The sequence below is a fragment of the Grus americana genome, chromosome 4, assembly GCF_028858705.1.
Source record: "Grus americana isolate bGruAme1 chromosome 4, bGruAme1.mat, whole genome shotgun sequence".
NCBI lineage: Eukaryota > Metazoa > Chordata > Aves > Gruiformes > Gruidae > Grus > Grus americana.
Window position 1 is genome coordinate 63,918,098 of NC_072855.1, and position 22,015 is coordinate 63,940,112.

Consider the following 22,015-nt stretch of genomic DNA (forward strand, 5'->3'; position numbering starts at 1 on the left):
CTACCACTTTGAAATGGAGGAGAGGAATCAATCAGCTGTCTCACAGTGGGATAATTCCTTGCAAGTGATGCCAGTTCAGTTTGATTTAAGTTGATTTGTCTTATATGCAGTTTCTATGGCAGCTGAAAATGATACCAGAAAATACTTAGGGACAGTCATATCTGATTGTCTGGGCATCTGCTCTTGTTTAGGGAGCAGGGCTCAAACTTATTTATGATACAGGAAATTAGCATCCTTCACTGCATTTTTTCAGCTTGGCATTGAAAAATAGCAGAGCTATCTGCTTACGCTTGTATTCTGGACATGTGGCCTTTGTGAGGTTCAAGAGAACAAGAAATTGTGGAATTTCCTAACCTGCTGGAAACAGGAACAGAGAAAGAGGCAGTCTGTCTTAAAATGCTCTGTCAAGGGAGTAAGGGCAATGGTTCATGTGCAGGCACAAAAGAATACCTCTTACCCACCTGTGTCCTCATGGCAGCAGCAGCCACTTGCCTCAGAGAAGGGCAGGTACTTCAATGTAAGCAGCCCGTGGGCAAGACTGGAGTCACAGACTGCCAGCTGGGCCGCCCCAGTAGATGATGTAGCAGACCACAGTAGGCAGTTGCTTCAGAGGAAACATACTTTAACTGACTTTAAACTATCTAGTTCAAATTCAATTGAAAATTAGGAACAACCAGGTATTTATACATGATATTTTTCCTGAATATTTACAAAAAGTATTAGTAAGTTGAGCTACTAGCCCATGGTATTTTCCAGGTAGATACTGGAAGGTTGTTATTGGCAATTGCTAGCTGGATTGTGGTGTAGAAATAACCCAATATGAGGGTGAATGACAAGATGAGGGCAAAATGAGGGAGGAAATGGCAAGAATATGATAAATATGAATGAATTAAGATTGGTGGATATTACTGGCAGGGTTGACAACATCTCAGCTGTCAGGTCTGTAATTAACAGCAATCAAAGCAGCTGTCAGTGATGGATGCTGTTATTACAGTTACCTGAAACTTTGAACTTCACTCACTGTTTCATGGATTCACAGCCATTATAAATTAGGAATAGTAATTTCTGGAAGTTCTCCTTACTTTGTTTCTTAATTCATGTTTCAGTATTTCTTTGATTAGTCTTCTCTTCAGATAGTTTCTTTTGGAAGTGATTATTGCATTTTATGAAGTGACCTAGAAACTGTACCTCTTCTGGCATATCATATGTCTTTTCTTATTTCTAATAGTTTCTGTCTTTGTCTCACTGGCTAGACACTTACCTAAAATTACCTGAAACATTAGTTTCTTTTTTCAGAAAAACAGCCATGATATTCATTGTCTTTCCAAGAAGAAAAATAATTATTTTATTCACAGAGTAGGGGAAAGAGTTTGAGGGAATTTATGAACTCACATCTTTTGTTCACCTTGGGACCGAAATAAATTATCTTGAAGTATTTATGTGGACTAGTGTTGTTCTGTGGATAAAAAGTTGATACAGATTTTCCCCTCCCCCTGCCCCAATTTGGTAAACTGTTTTTGTATAACTTGAGCAAAAATACTAGACTTGACCTTGGGAAGAGGAAGCACATTATAGCATTTACAAGACGGTGATCAAGCCTCAGCCTGTCAACTGGTCAGTTTTGTCCTGTCCATTTTGCCATGTTTACATGCTGGAAATGCTGTATTCTTTTCCTAATGTATTTCTAATTGTCTTGTAAATGGTTACATTGTTTCATTTTTTTTTGGTTTTGGGTTGTTTTTTTTAAGGGATATACACAAGAGTGTCTAAAATGTGTCTGGCAATGTTAATTTAATATTTTAGCTTGTGCGATCCTAAGCTCTTTCTGCCAGACAGCATAGCTTTGGAGTGAAAGGCTGTGACCAGACTGGCAACTCTCAGGTAGCACAAGCGCCTCACAGACCTCTCCAGCAGAGGATCGGGTTTTTTTCAAAGCAGGCTATACATGAGCATGTATTTGTTTGAACTTTGAGGATTTAGACTTGGAAGTACATTTAGGAGATATTAACTACAGCTGGTTGAAGAAAATGTTGCTAGAAGACTTTTCATTACAAAAAGTGCTTTTAACAGAACAGAAGCGTTTGCTTGGGGCAAGGGGGAGGGGAATTAAAGAAAATCAATCAAAGACTAAATATTTCAATTCATTTGTGTTTTCCTATACTCTAAGGAATATCTTTTTTAGGCTTTTTTGCTTGAACTTTTGACTGTTAAGGTTTTGGGGTTTTTCTAATCTAGGAATATTTTTAAAGGGTTGGATATACTGCAGATTAGAAAATGCAGTTCTAATGGCTCTGTTAGTAGTGTGGGAACTTGAGCATACTAGAAAGTCACAGTCCATCAAGTTTGAGACATTTGTCTGCTAATGTTTAAGAAAAATATTGATATATTTTTTATATATATGTATTTTTCATATGTTTTTCATAATATTCATACCTGTTGAGAAGTCTAGAGGATAGGAACTGAATAAAAGTAAAACTAGGCAAGGTGCTGCCTGGTTCAGGAAAGGTTTATATGTGTAGTTGAAGTGTAAAAGCACAAGAAAGTAAATCCAGAAACCCTTATTTTTGCTGGTCTGTTGCTCATTCAAATGGCAATTGCTTTCTTGTGGTGTATATTCCTTGCCTGCTGTAAGAAAAGAGCTAAGTGTAATTGTGATTTTACTGACCAACAGACATTTCAGAAACAGAAAAGAATCCCCTGTTGAGCCCTCGATAAAGGCTGTCGCCCGAAAACCACACTAAAACCCTGAAACCTTAATCTAAAACTCTAGAGCCCTGGCATGTGACAGAGTTCTATATTTTTCATTCATGTTTACATTTCTAGTTTAGAAGAGTAAATGCCAGTGTTCCAGTGGAATTGTGCGAGGGCTGTGTTATGCTTTATGGGCACAGGCCTCCACCAAGGCTAATGTGAAGCTGCACTGTCCCCATGGGAGCTCTAAGAAGCATTTATGCCTTGGGCATACACTAAATCGCTGAGATTTTCCTAGAACAAAAAGGGCATGTGGGTTTATATCTCCCTTAAGAGCTTTCTCTTCTTTAGGTGACCATGTGCATTATGCACACATTTAAGGTGTGTGATTGTTATTACTGCTATGTAATGCTGATCTGATGGCATGTGTGCATGAAGCTTTACAAAATGTGTAGTATTTATACTCTCCAAGCTTGTAGTCTAACTGGGATGAGTATTAGGCAAATGGGTTAATGATTTATAGGGAGTAGAATTAATCAAGTGTGAAGGGCTGGACAAAATAAAGAGTATTTGCATTGCTATTTTGTTGTGAGCCTAAAGAAAGCTTTGCACTATGGACATCAGAAGGTGTTCTAGCTCTGGGGAAACTCTAGTAATTGAGTCACAGCTGAAGAAGAAGTCAAAAACATTAGAAGAGCAAGCTATGGATCACAGCATTTTTGGAAAAATACATAAGAAGGTGCTAAATGGAAGAGCTTGAGAAGTACTCTTGCACTTACATTTAGGCAGTCAAAAGTAGAATAAGGTTGTGTACTTGTACTGCTTAAATTCTTTAGTAAAAGTAACTCGTGTAAAATACATGTTTACCCTGATCATGGCAATGTATCACTTTGTGGTACCCATCTCGGATCTTCCAGTCCTAACTCTTTCAAAGTAATACAAAGATTTGTTATTTAAGTTATTCTTTGGTCTTTCACTCTCTTCTGGTTCCTGGCATTAGTCACCGCAGAGTTGTTCTGGTGGGGTAATATTTGAAGTGAGCCAACATCCCAGGCTAATGGAGACTGGCCATGGGATTCAAGAAAGTCCACACTCCACCCCATTACCTCTTGTCCCTTTTCCTGTATTCAATCCATGACAACCTAATAAAAATGGAAGAACCTTGAAACAGAGGGATGTTCTAACTATATCTCCTGAAATGGCAGAGGCTTGAAAAGGCTGCTGTAGTACATACAACAGAGATGCAAAGTTTCCATTGCAGCAAAGCTAGAACATGGGAACACTCTGGCTATCCTGTTTGTATCTGCCTCTCATGGTCTCTCACAGAAGATTCACAAATAAGTATAAAAAATCCATAAAAAACAATATAGGACATTACCTGCAGAGTAGGCCTCAAATAGGAGGACCATAATTGAAGTCCTAAACCAGAACATATTATGTACTGTAACCATTAGCTATTATAAACCTGGATCGCCTTGCTGTTTATGTAGGGCTTAAATTCCTCTGTTAAATTCGTGGCCTCAGTGCACTTTCTGCAACAATAAATCAGTTCATTGGTCTAAAAAGAAATGTACATGAAGTGTTTCTACTTACCATCTCTGAAATTCCTACCCTCTGACTTTATCAAAGTCACTTTGTTCCAATGCTACAGACCAAAGAAAACAAAACAAAAAATTACTTAACGTGACAGTTAACCTTCACGTTTTAATGCACCATTCCTTGTTTTACTTGTGTATGACAACCTAACAGGAACATGACTTGTTTTTAATCACCCCTTACCTGTCCAGTCTAAGTTCAGAAAACTGTAAATTTTTTTCTAATGTACTAGTTTGTGGTCATCTGTATAACGGGTGACTAACAATAACCTTCACGATTCTGTGTCTTTGCATTAATCAGCTACCGTATTTCTGGTTTTGCTTATGGGAAAACAAATGACACTGTTGCAGCAACACCACTCAGCAGCAGTAGATATGCTTTCTTTAAATAGTTCTCTTCTCGTTGTTTTGTCAGACCCAAGAACTTTAATTGTATTCACTGGATATATAATTATTATTATTATTCCTTGTAGTAACGGATAGGTTTATTTCTTTTTGCTTTATTTTTGGTCTAGCTGCTAAATATAGTAAGCTAAGTTTTTTGCAAATCGTGTGTCAGGCATGAAGAAGTTGGGCATCAGTGAAAGCATAGGTGCTGCACATCAGCTTTTGTGTAGTTAAGGGCTTGATTAATGTAAGAAATTCATGGCCAAATCTGATGTAGCACTTAAGGAGAAGTACCTATTTGGAGAAGGGAAAACAAACCTACATGGGATTCATAGAACATAGTGATTGTAGTATCAGTGCACACATGCTATAACTAATGCATGCAGACAGCCAAGGAAGCTAAAGAAGAAAAGATGGTGTAGTTGTGTGCATCAGCCTCTACGCTGAAAATTGTTTTGTATTAGTATTTTATTTGGCACAAAGCCAATTATCCTTTGAAAAACTTTTACCCAGCATTAATTACAGCTAGATTGGAGCAAGGAGATGCCCACTTTTGCTGGGTTTATACCCAGCCTAACTGGAAGGGAGTCTTGGTTTCTTTAGCCTTTCTGCACTAGCATGAAATACGTTCTAAACAAGAGCAGTGTAGGTTAAATGGATATAGTCCATCAGCAGACAAGCTGTTCTTTCCAATCTCTCATGATATTAGATTTAATTATTGATCATTAGAAACATAAGGCCTCTTCTTACTCCATTAAGAATTTTTTCTCATATATTTAGAGTTTTAATCAATGCAACGTAGAAAGTACCAAAATATTTTTTCTTAAGGTGTAACTGCCACTTGATATTAACAGTTTGCAGTAATTTTGCAATAAATTCTGCTTACATCCCTGAGATGAGTAGTTCTAATAGTGTTTTTGTCATGGGAGTAATTAAAATTTACAAATGTTAAAGCTTAGGAGGGGGAAAAGCTTTTCTGAAGGGAAGGAATCTGGATTTTAATTGTTTGAGAAATAAGCTGTTTTGTAGCTGCAGAATTTACAGCGTAATCTGCTCATGGCCACGAGCTTGTATTCCAGAACTAAGCCTCTTACATTTTTTAGAGTAATAGTATTTTTACTTGTGTAGCTACTGCATTAATATGTAAATACACACCAAGGCAGGGATTGAGCATCCTGAATTTGCAAACAACTGAAGCAACTGTCCTGGCTTTGAGCAGAGAGGTTGGATGATAGATTTCCCAAGGTCCCTTCCAATGTGAGTGATTCTGTGATTCTATTCCTGAATAACTGTGAGGTGTAAATTGGCCGGTTCGGTTCAGTGGCCAATTATACAGTTCTTCTAAAGTTAATGGTGACAAATATAGACATTTCAGCTGAGCAAGTTATTCCATAGTCCTAAACAGCTTTTTGTATCTCCATCATACAAACTTTGATATAGGAAAGATGAGCATCGGTGGAGTGTAATATAATTTTTTATCAAATAAGCAAAAGCATGGCTAAATATTATTTTATTTACATATTTTTTTCACCTTAAGTCACCAAAACCATAATTTTTTCCTCTTAAATTGAATGAAACTGTCATAGAAATTGCTGTTTACCATAGTGCCACAAACTGAAGGTACCCTGAAACAGGATTTATATCCTGTGCCTTGGCCTTTCATACATTTATCCCAAAGTTAGAGTTTTGCTTTTGACTAGGATATTCATTCTTGTTACATACACTCTTCATTAATGGGATGGTTAACTTGCATAACAGAGCAGCATATTAAGAATGAGATCCAACAGCATACAGTTCAACGTATTAGAAATTAATTCCAAACTGTTAGATCTTAGAATATATAATTTAGTCAAATATATTAATTTTATTGATACTGCTTGATGCAGACAGTAATTGAGTATTTTTCTCTATGTATTCTATAAAATATATGTCATTTTCACTAGTCACACAGTGCCACAGCTATCTGTGTTGAAGGCAAATTTAACTGCATTTGAATTAGATTTGGAGGTTGTGCTCTGACTTGGGAGTGTATTAAAAATAGTTTTGATGTGATTCATTGCATACCTTCAGGCAGTTTTACCACTGACATTTGTCTAAAAAACAGCTTTTTATTGATTTTTATTTATTTTTTTTTAATAGAGGAAAACAATTTCTGAGAGGGCAGAATTTTTTATTCAACTGTGCTGAGATGGTTACCTCAATTTTTTGTCTTTTTTTTTTTTTTCCCAAGAAAGAGAAAGCTGATTAAAACCAAGTGCCAGAATAGAAAAAAAAGCAGGGGAAAAAAGAAAAATCTTGCTTTTACCGTTGTGGTAAAGGTTGCTATCTTATGGTAGGCAAGTAGTAAGTGTTTTACTGTGCTCAGCTCTTTCCAATTAGGTTTTCTTCAGTTTTTGGTGACAATAGTTGCCATGGTCTTGCAGACTTACCACTGGAGGTTCATCCTGTGCAAATTCAAAGCTGCTTCCAACATCAAAGTCTAATTTAATGCCTCTAAGAAGTGGCTAGATTTTACTTTCTTCTTGAATTTGCATCAGAGAATGAAGATACTCAGCTACAAATGAAATGTTGGTATGAGAGACTATGAGAAGATCATCATAAACTTTGACTACTTAATCTGCTGCAGCATCTCACAGAAGCAGCTTCTTTCTCTGATTGTACCTGGTTGTAAAAGTATTACTTAGGTATGTGATATCTTGGACTGTTATAACTTGGGTATTTACACCAGGAAAAGGACTGTTGTGGTTTAGCCCCAGCTGACAGCTGAGTACCATACGGCTGCTCACTCACTCCTCCCCCCTACTCCTATTGGGATCAGGAGGAGAATTGGAAGAAAAAGATAAAACTCGTGGATTGGGATAAGGACAGTTTACTGGAACAGTAAAGGGAGAAGGAAATAACAACAGTGCTTAGAATATAGAAAAAAGGCGATACACAGTGCAATTTCTCACGGCCCAGAACTCGATACCCAGCCCATCCCTGAGCAGTAACTCCTCCTCCCCTGGCGAGCACCCCCTTAGATACTGAGCATGATGTCATATGGTATGGAATACCCTTTGGCTAGTTTGGGTCACCTGTCCTGGCTGTGTCCCTTCCCAGCTTCCTGTGAAAATTAACTCTGTCCCAGCTGAAAGCCAGGACAGTAAAAGTATTAGTTAGGTATATGATATCTTGGACTGTTTTTACACAACGTATTGTTAAGTGTGTAAATCTGACTCATAATAATTGAAATGAGAATACACGGAAAGCTGGTAGCAAGGCCAGGCTTGGAGCTCATTTGTTCCTGTCTTCTGCATGTGAGCTGTGATCATTAGGAAAACCTGCTTATCAGTCCCCTATCTTTTCAGTTTTTTATGCTCTTTTTCCTTTCATATGCATTTCCTCTGAAAGCCTTTTCAGTGCTATGCATAATGTCTGTCTTTAGCACTTTGTTTTCTCTTCCCGCAGTTGAGTTTTAAAGCTGCTGGCATGATTCTTGTGAATTTTTACATGCCACGACTTGTCATCCCAGTGGAAGATGATCTGTTTCTGCTGGGATTTAACCTTAATAATTACCCTGTCCACACCATTGCTTTCCCCAGTTATTCCAAGAACAATTAAAATGAGGGCGTATACACAACAGAAAAACACTCTTTCTCAGTAGAAGCACTCTCCTTCTCTATTATTAATCCACTTGCAAATTTCAGTTCCTATTCATCCTCTCTCAGGTCTTGAAGCTTCTTGCCAAGCAGTAGGTCTCATTGAAGCTGATATTGAAAATGCCCTGTTGTTGCAGTGCTCTAAGTTAGATGTGGGGAAAAAAATTAAGTTCTATAAAAATTGCTGGTAAGCCTGAAGGTCTGGTCTTTGAAGACCAATTTGATAGGATATTTGGACATATATATTTCCCAATCATAACTGGCAGCAATTATATGAAAAATTCAGGCAAATTGCACCCTTCTTTCTTGATCCAACACGTTAAAGAAGACAGAGCCCACGTATGGAATTCTGTAGGCATCTGGGGATCAGAAATTACCATTGTCTCCTGGTACGCTTTCTCATGCTATGTGACTTTGGTCAGGTCTTCATTATTTGATACATTCAAGATACAAAGATGCTAAATGGAAAGATGCAGTATACTGATAATGTTCTGTAACTTCTTTAGTCTTCTCCTTGGTTTTTATACAGAGCAGAATAGCCAAATTTCAGTAAAGGAAGAATATAGTTACAGGAGTGAGAGCATTACTTAAAGCTTCAGAGAACTGATAAGCAACTGTGATGAGAGTATATATTTTCAGATGAAGGAGAGAGGAATTCCAGTACTGGAAATACATGAAATGATTCAAACACATTTTCAAAACAGGAAGCATTAATAATTCATAAATGTTAATCTTTGAACATTAGTGTTTTTCAAGAAGGTTTTTATGTGACAGCTGAATTGATAAATTGCCCCCTCTCACTGAAGTGGGACAGGCTTTTTTTTTTTTAAATAACTTTAAATGATAGTGCTATTTCATTAATTTTTTTCATGCTCTGAATCTTTCTGTTCATGAATGAAATATAATGAGGCAGCAATAAATACTTAATTAGCCTTTTGTAGCACAAGTATAGAAGTACATGCCTGTGAATATGGACAGCACATGCACTGTACCCATTGTGCACATGTGATGTATTTGGATGGTAATATCAAATAAACAGAAATTCTGGATTTGGCTCTTGCTATGAATATATATAGTTTCCCCTTATTATTGAGATTATCACACTAAATGGGACTGGGAACAGATTGTAGCATATTATTGGGGGATGTCCTGTGATTCTGTTAAAACACTCTGGTTTGCAGCCATACTGTGGCAGGTTTAAATCTAGTGATGTTTTAGATACAAGTAGTTCTGTCTATGATATCTTCAGCTGCCATTTGATTTCTGTCTAAATTGCAACTCATACTACTTTTTTTTTTTTTCCCCACACAGGGTTATTTTTTAAATTAGGATTTGAAGGATTTGTTTCCAATTCGTTTTGTTGTAGGATATGTAAATACCTCTCAGAGTACAGCCTCAGGAGTGTGGGAGGTGGTGAGAACAGTATCAGGGCTAGTTTGGGACTTGATTAATTTCAACTGCAGCAACACTGGTTTAAATACACGTCAAACAACTGCTACAGCTTTTCTCATCAAGAACCTTGTTTCAACCCTGGATCGGTGTATTTGACGTAGCTGATTTTGCTGTGGGGTGAGGTGAAGAGTCCTGCCTATCTAGGCTGTGATGAAGGAAGCAGTATTGCAGCAGGGCAGCTGGCTCCTTCGTCTCTCTGAATTGAAAAGTTATATGGAACTTTCCTGAGGCTGCACATTTGTCTTCCAAATTGTCACAAAAAAGCTTTAAATACGCTTTGACAGGGCAAGGCAATATCCATTGGTCATGAGGGATTTGCCTGTTGATTAGGAAACATTGGGATGAGAATCATGGAGATGTTGTCTGAAAAGAAAGTGACTGTGATGCTTTCTCTAGACAAGAGAGCTTGTTAAGTGTCAGCTAGAGAAGCAGCTTACAGGCAACATGGTGGGTGAAAGTGCTGAGACTGTCCTCGGACCAGTACAGCAGCAATTCAGGCCCCTCAGGCTCAAAGTTTGCATCTATTGGGCCTAAGGCAAACACCAGCTCTCCATTCAAGATCCAGAAGCCAGTTATGTGAAATAGTGCAGTCTGGGAAGGAAAACAAGGTACCCTAGGCCAAAAGACTGGTTGCCAAATTGCCCAAACGTTCACTGAGTACCAACATCATATAGCTTTGAGGGTGAGGAAGGAATTCAAGGACGAGCAGAAAGATTTACTGCAGGAGGCTATATTTGAGAGCTACAGTTGCTATTGGTTTTCTAGTCTGCTTTGTCTACTGTCATTGCGCGGTTTCCTCTCTGCTCTCAGTAATTATACTAATAGCATTGATTTAATCCTTTCAGTCTTCAAAGAGCTGTTTGAATAATAGTGAGATAATCCTCCTTACCCCTGGAGACAAAGATAAGTATTATTAAAAATAAACAGTCCTTCTCCAGAAAAGACAGATTTAGTAGCAGCACTGAGGGGAAGGGGAAGTTCATGCCTGAAATTAGGGCATGTCATTAGCCCACATTCTGTTTGGTAGAGTACCTGTCGATAAGGGAGGAGGAATGGAGTGAAGAAGAGGATGGCAAAACAGCAGGCCAGGTAGAGGCCAAGCCTCAGTGGTATCTTCACATTCCCAGGCAGCAGTTCACCTGGGGGCTGTGCCACTGTACTGTTCAGAGGATTTTCGGGATTTTCTTACTCTTGCCTTCATGTCTACTTTCCTCCTCCTATTTTAGTGCCTCCTCGTTTTGTCTTGCCTGAAAGTAGATCATGTATTTGCTGCTGAGACTTGTATGTTTTTTACAGGTTCTGGCATACCGATGCCTTGATCCTGATGGAAACTTGAGATCCAGTTGTGGTGTTGGTGTTTCACAGACAGGTTTTCTCCCTGTGATGCTACTGCGATCTTTGGCTTCCCAGCTGGATGACAGACTGGGTTATTACAAGGTGTTTTGTTGTATCACACTGTTCGGTTCTCCCAGTTCTTCCCACCCTGGGTGATTTTGCTCAAGGTTGAAAAGATAAAGCATCAGAAGTAGGGTAAAGAAATATTTGATGCTTATGCTCTCACCTAAAGCAGATCCCTAGTGAGTGATGCCATTTGCCAGTAGGTTCTTGTTTTAGAACTACTTTATGTTGTGACACAATTATCTCGGCATCAGGCCAGTTACTTATTCGCTTTACACCAACACTTCTTCAATGTCTCTAGTGATGCAGTGTCAGCTAGCACCAGAGGAGGTATGATCAACGGTATTTATGCAGTTGAGTGTGAATGTATTTTTTGCATGAAGAAATTAGAAGTTACATACTTGTATGATTACTTACAAGGCACTGAAAGGAATCTTATATGAATTCAATGTACGAAGACTCACACTATGTAAAACATGAACTCAAATCTGGTTTGCCCTGGATATACAGTCTTACAGACCTCTGTGTTTCATAAAGATATTCTCATTCCTGGTGTACAATTGGAGGATCTCAGCTCTCTAGTGATTCATTTTATGTATCTCATGTACAGGGAAATATGAATATTGATCTAGGCCATTAAAACATATCATACTTCTATTATTTTATAAGCAGTAACTGTGTACAAGGGCAACACAATAAATTGTAATCTATTCCAGTTCATAAAATTCACCAGTCTATTGCTCTGCCCAGGGTGACTATTAACTGTTACAGTCACTCCTGTGGAAAGCCAAGGAGCTGTGTATGACTAATAATGCATATATAATACAAAGTGTGTCTTCTCAGTAGACCCTCACAGCAAATTCACCGATGAACCAAATTTCCCCAATTGCCTTCCCTTCCCTTCTTCACTTTTACACTATTAGACTCGTCTTGAATGTGGTATGACTAATGACATTTCAGTCATTGATTATTACAGCAATATCATGCATCCAGCCAATAGGATTTCATAGTGTATATATCTGCAGTGTGAGAGTGTAATTATCTGCTGGCTTTCCAGAAATCACTGGCAATATGACTTATGTTAAAAGCTTTTTTTTGTATCTTTCTTTCTTCTTCTCGTTTTAATATAAACCCTCTGTGGAATGTGAGGCTCTGGTAATGACTCACTGGGCAATGAGGCAGCAATCTCAGACACTGTAACGTGATGCAGAAGAGGTCATGCAGTTGCTTTCATAACAGGATCATTCATTCATTCATTAAAAATTAAATACACGTGGGACCACATGATGCATTCAAGTTGGCAAGTGTTGGTGACTACTTTCTTGTAGTTTCTTAAGTCCTGATAAGTTTGTGTGAGATGAAGTTACTCCAAATTAAGTCTTGACTTATTTAGTGGCATTTACACTAGTTAGTTGATCGTACCTATTGAAGCCAAGTGCTATAAGGAGGCACATAGTGTTTCAGAATCATGGCTATATCTTAATGGAGTGATGCTTGCATTTTTTTGGTCTTTGCAATGAGCTTATATTTAAAAGAAAAACATAAAGTTCTATATTATTTATCTCTTTACCTAAAAGTTGCTGGTTTTTTAATTGTACTGTTAAAAGGTTGATTGTTTTTTTGAAGTGGAGTCATGCAGAAAAATCAATGTGCTCCGAAGTCTTGTTATATAGCTACCTGTTTCAGCCTGATAACATTACAGTGGGGTTTTTTCATTGGTGACCCATGATAGAATGCAGCTAGGAAAGGATTGGTTAGTCAGAGCTGAATGTGGTACTATGGAATTAATTTAAAACAGCTGTAATAGCGTACATAAGCAGGCCTGTCTAGTCTAGTGTATGGCTCCCTTGGCCAGGATCAGGTGCCTGTGAAAGAACCTAAAAATAGAGTGAGCGTATAGTGGTAGACTGTGACTCAGGGCTGTCTTGAAGCAGAGGTGATATTTTTGAGGTTAATAGCCTTCAGCAGATTCCTTCATATGTGAATTTGTCTAATCATACTACAACTTACGTTGACTTCTGACATCCACAGCAATGTGAGGCAGGGAATTTCACAGTCTGACGAAACAATGTATGAAGAATTCTCTCCTATTGCTGATTCTGAATCTGTTGTTTGATAACTGGATTTGATGCCACATATTTCTTTTATTAAAAAAAAAAAAACCAAAACAAAAAAACACAAACAAAAAACAAAACCAAAAAACAACCCAAACAAACAGGGGAGAGCATTTTCATTTTCACTTTTCAGTATGCCACTCATTTTATGGATCTCCAGCATATCTCCACTCAGCTCTTTTCTAGGCTAAAAAAACTTCTCAGTCTGTGCAGTTGTTTCATGTAAGGAATCTGTATGTGCTTTGGACTCTTCTTACTACCCTTTTCTGTAACTTTTCTAGTTGTAAGATGTTAAGATGAGAACCAGAACTACATGTAATATTCATAAAGTGGTTGTGCCATGAATTTATACAGTGACATAATTAGTCTTTCCATTTCTAAAGCTTGTATAGGTATGTCAGTGATAAGAGGAGGACAAGGGAAAATGTGGGTCCCCTCCGGAATGAAATGGGTGAACTGGTTACCCAGGATATGGAGAAGGCTGAGGTACTCAATGACTTCTTTGCCTCAGTCTTCACTGGCAAATGCTTGAGCCACACTGCCCAGGTCGCAGAAGGCAGGGACTGGGAGAATGCAGAACTGCCCACTGTAGGAGGAGATCAGGTTTGAGAATATCTAAGGAACCTGAAGGTGCACGAGTCCATGGGACCTGACGAGTTGCATCTGCGGGTCCTGAGAGAACTGGTGGATGAAGTGGCCATCGTATTTGAGAAGTCCTGGCAGTCTGGCGAAGTTCCCGCTGACTGGAAGAGGGGGAACATAACCCCCATTTTTAAGAAAGGTAAAAAGGAAGACCCAGGGAACTACAGGCTGGTCAGTCTCACCTCTGTGCCTGGCAAGATTATGGAGCAGACCCTCCTGGAGACTATGCTCAGGCACATGGAAAACAAGGAGGTGATTGGTGACAGCCAACACGGCTTCACTAGGGGCAAATTGTGCCTGACAAATTTGGTGGCCTTCTGTGATGGGGTTACAGTGTTGGTGGATAAGGGAAGGGCAACTGACGTCATCTACCTGGACTTGTGCAAGGCATTTGACACTGTCCCACATGACATCCTTGTGTCTAAATTGGAGAGACATGGATTCGATGGATGGACCACTCGGTGGATAAGGAATTGGCTGGATGGTTGCACTCAAAGAGTTGTGGTCAGTGGCTCAATGTCCAAGTGGAGAACAGTGACGACTGGTGTTCCTCAGGGGTCGGTACTGGGACCAGCACTGTTCAACATCTTTGTCAGCGACATGGACAGTGGGATCGAGTGCACCCTCAGCAAGTTTGCCGGTGACACCAAGCTGTGTGGTGTGGTCGACACGCTGGAGGGAAGGGATGCCATCCAGAGGGACCCTGACAGGCTGGAGAGGTGGTTCCGTGCGAACCACGTGAAGTTCAACAAGGCCAAGTGAAAGGTCCTGCATGTGGGTCAGGGCAATCCCAAGCACAACTACAGGCTGGGCAGAGAATGGATTGAAAGCAGCCCTCAGGAGAAGGACTTGGGGGTATTGATTGATGAGAAGCTCAACATGAGCTGGCAGTGTGTGCTTGCAACCCAGAAAGCCAACCATGTCCTGGGCTGCATCAAAAGAAGTGTGACCAGCAGGTCGAGGGAGGTGATCCTGCCCCTCTACTCTGCTCTTGTGAGACCCCACCTGGAGTACTGCATCCAGCTCTGGGGGCCCCAGTACAGGAGAGACATTGAGCTGTTGGAGCGAGTCCAGAGGAGGACCATGAAGCTGATCAGAGGGCTGGAGCACCTCTCCTGTGAGGACAGGCTGAGAGAACTGGGGATGTTCAGCCTGGAGAAAAGAAGGCTCTGGGGAGATCTAATTGCGGCTTACCAGTACCTGAAGGGGCCTACAGGAAAGATGGTGAGGGACTGTTTATCAGGGAGTGTAGTGACAGGACAAGGGGTAATGGGTTTAAGCTGAAGGAGGGTCGATTGAGATTAGATGTTAGGAAGAAATTCTTTACTGTTAAGAGTGGTGAGGTACTGGAACAGGTTGCCCATAGAGGTTGTGGAGGCCCCCTCCCTGGAAGTGTTTAAGGCCAGGTTGGATGAGGCTTTGGGCAACCTGGTCTAGTGGTGGGTGCTGCTGCCCATGGCAGGGGGGTTGGAACTAGATGATCTTTAAGGCCCCTTCCAACCCTAACCATTCTATTATTCTATGATTCTATAACTTTCCTAATAATTATCAACTTAGGACTTGTTTTTTTCCTCCCCATAATAATAACTATCTCCCATTTCCACATTGTTTAGAACATTACCGACCTGATTTTTATTGGTGAGGGAACATACAAGTGACATGATAAACTCTGAGGTAATGAATGGCACAGTTGCTGTAAAATTTTTCAGATGTAACCAAGTCATATTTGAAGCCATAACCTTGACAACATCAGAAAGAATTTACAGCCTATTTACAATTCCAACTGATTTCTGTTGTTCACAAGCTGGGTATCAACTCAGTTTGGTTTTATGATCCAAATGCAGATAGAGCTGCAGCAGACATACAAGATTTCTATGTTTACTTTTCTTTAATTGCAGGTATTTATGAGCCGCCATTTCTTGTATTATTGTGGTGAACCTACTCTGGATGTGAAGGTTGCCTTTTGTCAGGTGTGTGTTCCTTACAGGTAAAACAAGGTACAGTATATACTTCATTTTTGCAGTTCATGCCATGATAAAAGAAAAAATAGAAGTGAATTTCAGTAGCTTACTGCAAGTAACTAGTTATAAGAATGAGAAAATATATAAAAACCAGAAGAATGCATTGCAAAAATTTCTTTTTGTTTATTTTGTAGTTTACTCTTAATGATTTTTAATTTTGTTTTGCTAAAATGTCAATTAATGTTCTGAGAAATTTTTTTTTAGGTAAAAATAATAGCAGAGTTTGCAAACAGAAAAAATGTTGGCTGTACTTCCAGTAAACTTAATGATAAATCAAACAACATAACTGTATGTACACAGATGCTTTCACCGAAATATGCAAATTAAAACTATTTTATCTCAGCCTCTGTTTTTGTAGAGACATATCCTTTTACATTGTAGCCTGTGACTACAATTTTCTGTCCCTTAGTCTACCTTTACTAGAAGTGAAGGGAAGGTAATTAAAATTGTGGGGTTTGTCTTGTCTCCAGTTGAACACGTTCTGCTATGCAGGTTCTGGAGTCATGAGACTGTACTATAGCCAATTCTGTATTTCTGAATTACACTTGAAATTGTTTGGTCACAATGCTTGGAAGTCTACAAGGCTGAAACTAACTTTGTGATACGAAGAAAAAAGCATATTGATTTGTCCAGTTTTGGGTTCCCTTGGTTAGATTACATTACTTAACATATATATATGAGTCACAAATTTGTGTGCATGTTTTTCCATCGTGAATGAGAGATGACTTTTTTGCTCACTTCTGAGCAATGTTTTGTGTTTGAATTCTGTCTCGTCATAGTTTTGGTGAAATAGGACACTAGTAAACTAACTAGCTGAAGGGACATTAGGGATGTTCATTTTTTGAGGGGTAAGGACAGTGCTGCATTCTTAGAAATGGAATTATGGTAAACACTGTTTTTTTTCTCTTTATATTACTTATAGGCTCCAAGTAAGTGAAAGTACAATTCTAAAAGAGAAAGGGCTATTACTTGTATGTGAGCATTTAACGTAACAGTGACAGGTGTTGGGAGGTTTGTTTTGTGTTTTTTAACTCAGAAGTACTAAATATTTGTTCTCCTGAGAAGATTGGCTCTGCACCTAGTAAATCATCAGCTCTAGGATGGATCTTGGCTATTTGATTTGATAATCTGTTTAACTGTCTTCTCTGTCCTTTTTTATCTGCTGTTCTTCATGTGCGTATGTTTATCTAACTGGTTTAATTCTTCCACTGTTTTTGAGAGGAGAAAGGATGTTGTCAAACATAGTATTTTTGTAATTTTTTGACAGAGTTCACTTGCAAAAAAAATTGCGAAAATTGCAAAAAAGGTTTTTTCCTCAGATTGTATTAAAAAGTCATTATTGATGAAAAAGTTACTTTCACTGTGCAGAAAACAGTTTTTTGCATAGCTCTGCTTGCCAACTTTCCTCTCCCTTTTATTTGGACCAAAATAGATCTATGCAGAAACATTTCTATTTTACATGTGTAGAGGAAAGGTACTCTTAATTGCTTCCTTTTATGTTCAGTGCTTCTTTAGTCTTGCCATCAATCAGTGCGTGACCATGTATAGCCAATGCTTTCTGTGACTGTACTCTGGGTTCTTGATTTAGTGGAAACATGCTGCTGCAGTTATCCCTTTGGTGTTACCCTAACGTAATAAGAGGTGTTCAAAGGCACATACAGAACCAAATGTATTTACAATGTTTTTATTAAATATACCACATTTCATATATGATGAAATCAACAGCATTTTGGATGAATATTTATCACTGAAGGAAGCTGATTCATGTTTAATGCCTACAGCAGGTACCCAAAGAGGAGTCATCCAATAAATACATACAAGAAACTTTGCAGGAAACAGGATACTATCCTTCAAGCACTTATCGCACAAATACCTTTTCAAAGTCTTCAGATCTTCAGATTTATTCTCCTGAGGATAAAAGCATGTTCAGGCTTCATGTTAATTTATTCTCTCCATAAAGATAGGCCCTGATCCAAATAACAGTTAAGCACACAGTTAGCATTAAGTACAAGAACAGTCTCTAAATTAAGTGTTTTGTTGCATTAAGACCTTAGCTGTCATGGATGCTGTTCATTTGTATTGCACAGGATGGGATGTGGGTTATATCTGTATCCTGGTAGTAGTTTGTCCAAAAATCCAGATCTTTATTTAGAGACTATTCAACAGTTTCCAGGTAGTAATATTGTTTATTCTATGCTTATTCATGATGTTGATGTGGAAATCAAATGCCTTGTAATTTACTAGTAATTCTTCTGCTCTAAATATAAAGTTTGTTTGTACATTTGGGAAACTTCTGTCTGCTGAATCACTAAATCCAAGAGGTTCAGGAACTACTGTTAACAAAAGATGATGTGACTGCAGAATGGTTATCATCAGCAAGAGGGAGATACTGCCACTCAAATCTTGAGGTGTCTACAACTGACAAGGATCCCAGCAGTATCTAGACAAGAGACCACAAAGATGTAGTTTCCAGTGAACATAATTCAACTCAGTAATTTTTTTCATGTGGTTCAACAAATTCAGAAATTATTGCTACTATATAAGCATGCAACAGATATCAGAAAAAGTCATTGTGGTATAGTTTGATCTGGCCCTGTTGACCTGTTAAGAGCCTCTAGTGATGGTGTACTAGAATATACAGTTTATCCAATGGACTGTTGCACTTTTGTGAACTCGTGTTTACCACGTAGAATAGAAGTCCTGCTCCCATTTGGAATTTGTGCATCACTGTGGACTTTCTACAAAACATAGAGTTGTGCTGAAGTGTCTTTTATAAACGTACAATATTGAAGAGTACTTCAATGATTGTTAGAACTGTGGACATATTTTTCTTGTAATAAATACTTTGTGGTGATTTCTCTCGCGTGGCCTAAAAGGCATAGCTTTATGTGCTATGAATGAAGGTGACATATACCTAATTATAGGCTGTTCCTCTTGACACAGAGCTTATGTCATTGAGTATGTTTTATATGAGGAAATGCTAATTCAGCAGGAATAGAATCTTAAGGTTTTCCAACTTAAGGAAAAAAGAAAAGCCCTTACTGAGAAATACTCGGTAGCATAAGTGGGGTAAATATGCCTTCTCCCTAGCCTTATTTGCAGCATAAAAATACCTAAGTCTGGCATTACTGTACATTGCTAGACAAATCATGTTCTGGAACAGCCATCTTTTTTAAGGCTGAGGAAAAGGACATCTGCTTTTCGATCGTACCAGAAAGATAGGACAAGATTTCTTTTTTAGGCTCATGTAATTTCATTAGACTTTTGTAAGGCTGATATCACCAACGAGTTTTACCTGTAGGACCCTACACATTCTTATTGAAGTACAGCGTAATGCAGAGTAGTATATTCTGAGTAGAACAGAACATTAAAGTGTAAGCACTGAATAATAGCTAACAATGTCTAAAGGATACTGACTGCTTCATCCATGTTTTCATTCATTTAGTTTTTCAATATTTTTTTGTTAATCAACATCAAGATGTGTATAGCCTGTCAGAATTTTCAAGTTTTCTAAACTGTAGCTGCATAGGATACCTTTATTTAGAATACAGTTCTATGATTTTCTTTTTATTTGGACCAGTAGTCTTGAATTTTCTTGTCTTTGAAAAACACATCTTTGTTATTAGAATTTGCATGTCCCAGTATTTCCATCATGCTGCAACAATTAATTGTTTTAACAGAAAAACAGAACATGGGATTACTGAGATGGGATATTGGGGACCTGGCCATGCACGTTAAAAAAACCCTTTAATGTGAATAAGGAATATAAATTCACATGCTAATTCTTTGGTACAGCATCATCACTAGTCTTTATTGCCCAGTTTAAACAATTTCATGTCCCAGATAGAGTATGTTAGCGTTTTTGCATACCAAAATTGGAATTGGTGCTGTACTGATGCCACCGAAAGAAAACCTTAGAATGAAATTTTAGTTTGCATGTTGAGGGTATTTTTGCAATCTGCTACTCAATTCATGCTTTTAAAAAAACCCAAACCAAAAAGATTTTTAAAAGCTTTAATTTCTCTCCAGAAATCTTTTTTTCCCCTTGTATTCTGCTAACTTGCTTTATTTCCACATCATGCTTACCTGTCTTGAACAAAACATGTATAGACTTCCTAGATGCAATATTGCATCCGTGACTGTTAAAAAATCACATGATTTTAGAAAACTTTTCATTTTGCAGACAGAAAAGACCAGCTTTATTAATTGCATTGTTCTCCATTGATTGGTTGATTCATCTGGTCTGTTTTTTAATTTTATCCTAACTTTGATAAACCACTTTAATTACAACTATTCTTCTTTACCCTTCTTTAAAAGAAGCCATGATGTATATTGGGGCATAGCACTTCTTGTAGTAGGTCTTCTTGCTGCCCTGCTTGCATACTAGAAGACAGCTTCTTAAACAATACCTAGTATTTCAGTGTAATTCCAGTTTCCTGAGAAGTGTAAACCATTTGAAATATACTGTATTATCAACATATGCAATAAATAAAGAGGAGGTGTTAATCCCATCTTGTCTCTCCTATGCTCTTAACACACTGTGCTTCTATGTTCCCTTCACTACTGTTGATAAATTGAGTGTGTACTTTTCATTTCTTAGTGATGTGATGTTTTGGCCAACTTTTAGTGGTCCCATTTCTCTTTCCTAATCTTAATTGTATCTTGCTTCTTCCCATGTTATTGCTTCTTTTTTCAAATGTAGGGTTGCAGAACAAACTGATTAATACGAACTGCAGTGTTTCCTCTCTTCTCATTTCTCCTGGCTGCTGCCATTGTTTTCCTTTGCTTTGGACACAATTCCACCGTGTGTCTTTGCTAGCTTCCTATCTCTGGAGCTGTGCCTGAATGAGATGTTTCCAAACATCTTTACCATAGCTTTCTCACCTACTCTTAAATCTTTCTTTCCTGTATTTTTAGCTACATTTTCCATTTGGATCACTAAGTTCCTGTCCATAAAGAAACCTCACTTTCAAGGAATCTTTTCTCTCAGTGTTTCTTGATCAGTCTTCTCATCCTTACCTTCTTTGGTACAATGACCAGGCTTGGATGTTACCTGTAGGTCAGTGTTGAGTTCTTCAGGCATCGGGGGAATGAGGAATCATTTTCAACTAGTTGTCTTGTTGTGCAGATACTTGCATATTGCTCATCTCTTAGAAGTCTGGCCTAGAATGAAGCAGACACCTTTGGGTCACAGTGACTTCTGAGTAACACATCATACTACAGTTAAAAATGAACTACAAAAATGTTGTACCTGTAAGAAGAAGCAATTAAAAGTAGTTAAAGCTCTGTGAACATGTGGAGGATAAGTGAAGAATATGTAAATAGTGCTTTGCATTGTGTTTTGAGTAGATACCAAAAGGAAGCAGAAGGCTGTCCTGCTGGTTCTTGTGTAATCAGAACTAGGTAAGAGCCAGTTCTGAAGCTGCTGGGTTTTTGGTATCTCAGTCAGAAGAGGTTAAACAAGGACAGTGTGTTTAAACAAACAAACAAGAAACCAAAACCAACCAACACTTAGAATATTGTATATTCATATACTCCATCATATTATATACTATATATATACTCCATACATCATATATACTCCATCTAACAAGATGTTTTAATATGATGTTTTAAAATAGAGTGAACAAAGCAAATATAGTAAAAAGATCAATGATTAATCGATCAAGGTTGAGTTGTTTGCAAGGATCAGTTGGCTTTTTGGAAGGCTGACTTCATAAAGGAGGGTAGATTGTGTCTGGGAGCTGGGACAAGACTGCTGGAGAGATATTAAAAGAAGGCAGAGAATTAACCTGTTAAAAATCCCGCTCAAAACACACTAAAATCAGGAAGACTGGGTGATAATACAATCCTTACAGGATGGGAATAAGGTGGAAGAATGGGGAACTGTGGTGTGATGTGGCTGATAAAAATCTGTAATACTACACCCAAACACACACACATAAGATGAAAAAACTATTTTTTTAGGAGATTTGATCACTATGTATGGACCTTTGAGTTCAGGGAGAGCCAGAATAAGTGAGAAGTCTGGCTTTATGTTGAGAAAAATAGATAATATTTCTGCCATAAATATGGCA

At 38.3% G+C, this 22,015-nt stretch overlaps 1 protein-coding gene across 8 annotated transcripts in view; it reads left to right on the forward strand.

The window, feature by feature from the left end:
• Positions 1-22,015, forward strand: part of MAPK10 (mitogen-activated protein kinase 10) — a 185,678-nt gene that overhangs the window by 65,673 nt on the left and 97,990 nt on the right. For 4 of the 8 annotated variants that reach the window (XM_054823799.1, XM_054823798.1, XM_054823800.1 and 1 more), the window contains one exon: positions 15,816-15,887. The exons of 2 other annotated variants lie outside the window; for them this stretch is intronic. In XM_054823799.1, the coding sequence (XP_054679774.1) occupies positions 15,822-15,887 (66 nt within the window). In that variant the 5' untranslated portion in view covers positions 15,816-15,821. Of the gene's footprint in view, positions 1-15,815; positions 15,915-22,015 lie in introns of all 8 variants that reach the window. 2 more of the 8 variants (XM_054823801.1, XM_054823803.1) reach the window with 1 other exon arrangement.